Below are 3,653 nucleotides of genomic sequence, written 5' to 3' on the forward strand. Positions count from 1 at the left end.
ATATCATTCTATATATTTATTACTAATAAAAAGTCCAACCAAAGAAATGTTTTTTACATCGGTCTAACAATCACTATTGACCGGTCTTACATAAGAATTATTAGACCGCAACGTCACTGTTACGTCACAGGTAGTTTTCGTTCAATTTCAGCGTCACGGAAATAACCGAAGCTGAGTGCTGCTCTTAAGAGTTGTCGTTTGCTACAAAGATGGCGTCACACAGTAGGTTCTCGAATACAGACGAGAGTCAGAGTGAAATTGAAAGGATACTTAACGAAAGGGACAGTAAGAACACTAAGAACGTAATTAGATCCGCTGAAAACATTTTAAACGAATTTTAAGTGCATACATGTGATACTTCTCTGTCGGAATTACGCTTAAAGCCAAATGAAGAGATCTGTAATATTCTTCGAAAATTCTACTGTGGGGTACGAAAACAAGATGGATCAATGTACGCAAAGTCTTCGATGATATCCATGAGGTTTGGTCTTCAGAAGTCGTTCATGAAATCAAATGATATTGACATTGTTAACAATGAAGAATTCAGTCGTGGTAATGTGGTGTTTTCGGCTTGTCTCGTGAAAATTAAGAGAGAGGGGACTGGAGAAGTAAAGCATAAAGAAATCATCAGTGACGGAGACATGAAAAAACTGTATGACTGTGGCGTTTTCAATGTTGATAACCCCAAGACTTTACAATGGAAGGTTTTTTTTGAAATTATGTTACATTTTTGTAACAGAGGACGAGAGAACTTAAGAAACATGGAAAAAGATGATTATGTCATTAATGTAGATGCGGATGGGAGGCGCTTTGTTGTGAATAACATATCACGACTAACAAAGAACCACAGGGGAGACTCTGGGGATGATGACACTAATGCTGCCCGCATGTACGAACAACCAGGTATGTAGATTTCTCTTATAATTTCAAATATTGAAAAAAAAATATTTGAGTCAAACAATTTTGAAAAAAAAAACCCATAAATTAACAAGCTGTGTTTCTTTAATTATCATTTAGGAAACCCCAATTGTCCGGTGGCTAGTTTTGAAAAATATATTCAAAAACTGAATCCAGAATGCAAGTCGCTGTGGCAAAGACCAAAATCACTGCCAGCATCATTTGACCCTGACATCCTTGACCTGTGGTATGACAATATGGTGGTGGGGAAAAATACACTTGGAAAATTTATGCAGTTAATCAGCAAAGAGGCCAAACTTGCCACAGCATACACTAATCATTCTATAAGAGCAACATGTATTACAATCTTGGACGAATCGGGGTACGAATCGAGACATATTATGGGGATATCAAAGCACAAATCTGAGACATGTCTGAAACACTATTCTTCTAAATTGAGTGAAAAACGTAAGAGAGATATGTCAGATGCTTTGAGCAGGAAAATACATGTGTCAAAATTTCATGGTTCAGAAGTATTTCCATCAAGGCCCTCATCATCAAGTGTTCAGTCAATCACATATTCTCATGGATCATCATCTATGTCTCTTCAACCAACCTCAAATGCAGTCCCCGGGACTTTCAACGAAATAGTGCAACCAGTTTCCGAGTCCATTGACTGGCTTGGTGATGTTGATGATGACGCACTTGCAGCAGTGTTAAATGACCCTATGATCTTTGCAAATATTCAGGAAATTCCAAAGTCTTCAGTGTCTACTGTAACGCCTTATAACTTTCATGGCTGTACTGTTACAATTAACAATTATTCATCCAATACAGGGGGTCAGTCATAGATATCTGTGATTTACTTTCTGTGATAAACGGTTGTGATATCCAATGTGATAACTAAACTGTGATTAACGAAATTTATTATTTCTGTTATTTAATTATTAATTTCTCTGATAAAATTATAACATAGTTAATATTTTTATTGTTTGTTAAAGTTTTTTTTAATTGTTGTTCAAAGCCAAAAAGTGCAAATGAATTTATTGTTAAAAATATTTGTTGATTAAATCAGTTCTTAAGTCTTCATATTGTGTTTTAATATGTAGATATCTTATGTGAAGGGTATAACAAAACAGTTATAGACTGGGATTCGGGCAACATATGATTTGTTGGACCTGAAGGTGAAAATGTTGCCCTCGGCCTGCGGCCTCGGGCAACATTTTCACCTTCAGGTCCAACAAATCATATGTTGCCCTCATACCCAGTCAATAACTGTATAATATTTGACTCACCTTGTCCAATAACCGAATTGTTAAAAAACGTATTCCAGTCATGTTCTACTCCAAAGTTCTTTTGAAAGTGAAAAAAGGACACGAACATGTCCTTTGGATTTCTTATTACATGTATCATTTTCCTCTTGCTTTCTATGTGGGAACTTGGAAGCCATCTAAACGGCAAGTGTGTGTTAAGAATGCGCGGTGATGGCATCTTTTCAACCTCGATTAAATTGTCTACGAATTCGAGAAATGCTGTTTCTTTCGTCTTTTCTGTGTATTCATCTTGCTGTTTCAAAAGCATAACTGTAATTTCCCACACCCAATGTGTACCTATAATAGTTAAAATATCTGATGAAAGAGAAAGATAAACAAAAATTGTCGTAAATCACAATTGTTACTTGCATACTGTTAATACTGACCACAGGTTTTCGAATTCTATACCGGCAATTTCGTAAGTTTTCGTGATAATAATACGAAAAAAAATTCCCGGCTCAATGTTGAATTTTGAAGAAGATATTCAAATGTATATTTAATAGACTAATAATTACTTGTCTTGTGCCATAAGACGTTAATGCAAAACCAACAACTAATTTTTAAAACATACTGAAATACAAAACAGACCACCTTAAAACAAAATCAACAGACTCGTTTGCAAAATTAACAGACCCCGATGCAAAACAGCCATTCACTGAATTGACGCTAGATGACGTGCAAAAAACAGACATTACTTGAATTAACGCTAGATGGCGCGCAAGTTTTTCTACGTCATTATGTTTTCTTTCGTAGGAACGTAAATCCCGCGAAATTGTCAATCTGTTATCCTTTTTGGCAAACCTCGGATGATAGCATCATGTCGGACTCTCAAAATTCAAACATCAAAAGCAGGAAGACTTACTACAAACGGCTGTAAATTTATTACAAGAAACCAGTAGTAGATATTGGTATTTTCTTTAAGAGAAAATTTTCCATAATTATCTCATTTTCCCTTTTTAAAGGAAAAAGAATTCCCCTTAAAAAGGATTTTTGTGTCTCTACCATGACCTTTCATTGTTCTATCATTGAACTTGATGACGTAAACACTGAACAAGTACTGTAATCGATTTGTGCCATGTGCTTTCCCTTTGGAATTCTGTAAGCTACTTTGAGCCACTTGGGCGATTCCGCAGGTGTGTACTTATATTTAAATGTGTATTTTTTAATATCATTTTATCTAAGAGTAATCGTTAAAGTATCCGTAATTCTCTTGAATGATGTAAAGTATGCACTGATCACAATTGTTTATTCCTGCCATTTCAGTAGCTTCTGTTCAGTCGTTTGATGTTTAATATCTGTAGAAATACTTTTATTAAGTAGTACTGAGGCAATTATTGAGTTGTTTTATTGATTGTATAATACTGTGAAATGAGTTTTTAGCTCACCTGAGCCGAAGGCTCAAGTGAGCTTTTCTGATCACATTTTGAGTTGTTTTATTGATTA

At 35.2% G+C, this 3,653-nt stretch overlaps 1 protein-coding gene across 1 annotated transcript; it reads left to right on the forward strand.

Annotated features, from left to right (window-relative positions):
- Positions 1-411: 411 nt before the first annotated feature.
- LOC134258910 (uncharacterized) lies at positions 412-1,748 on the forward strand. Its single transcript, XM_062741510.1, has 2 exons — positions 412-903; positions 1,018-1,748. Exons 1-2 carry the CDS (start codon positions 450-452, stop codon positions 1,746-1,748), a joined length of 1,185 nt encoding a protein of 394 aa, XP_062597494.1. The 5' UTR covers positions 412-449.
- Positions 1,749-3,653: the final 1,905 nt, after the last annotated feature.

Source organism: Saccostrea cucullata, unplaced genomic scaffold (genome assembly GCF_032062105.1).
Source record: "Saccostrea cucullata isolate Sc308-1 unplaced genomic scaffold, CSIRO_AGI_Scuc_v1 ctg12646, whole genome shotgun sequence".
Classification (NCBI taxonomy): domain Eukaryota; kingdom Metazoa; phylum Mollusca; class Bivalvia; order Ostreida; family Ostreidae; genus Saccostrea; species Saccostrea cuccullata.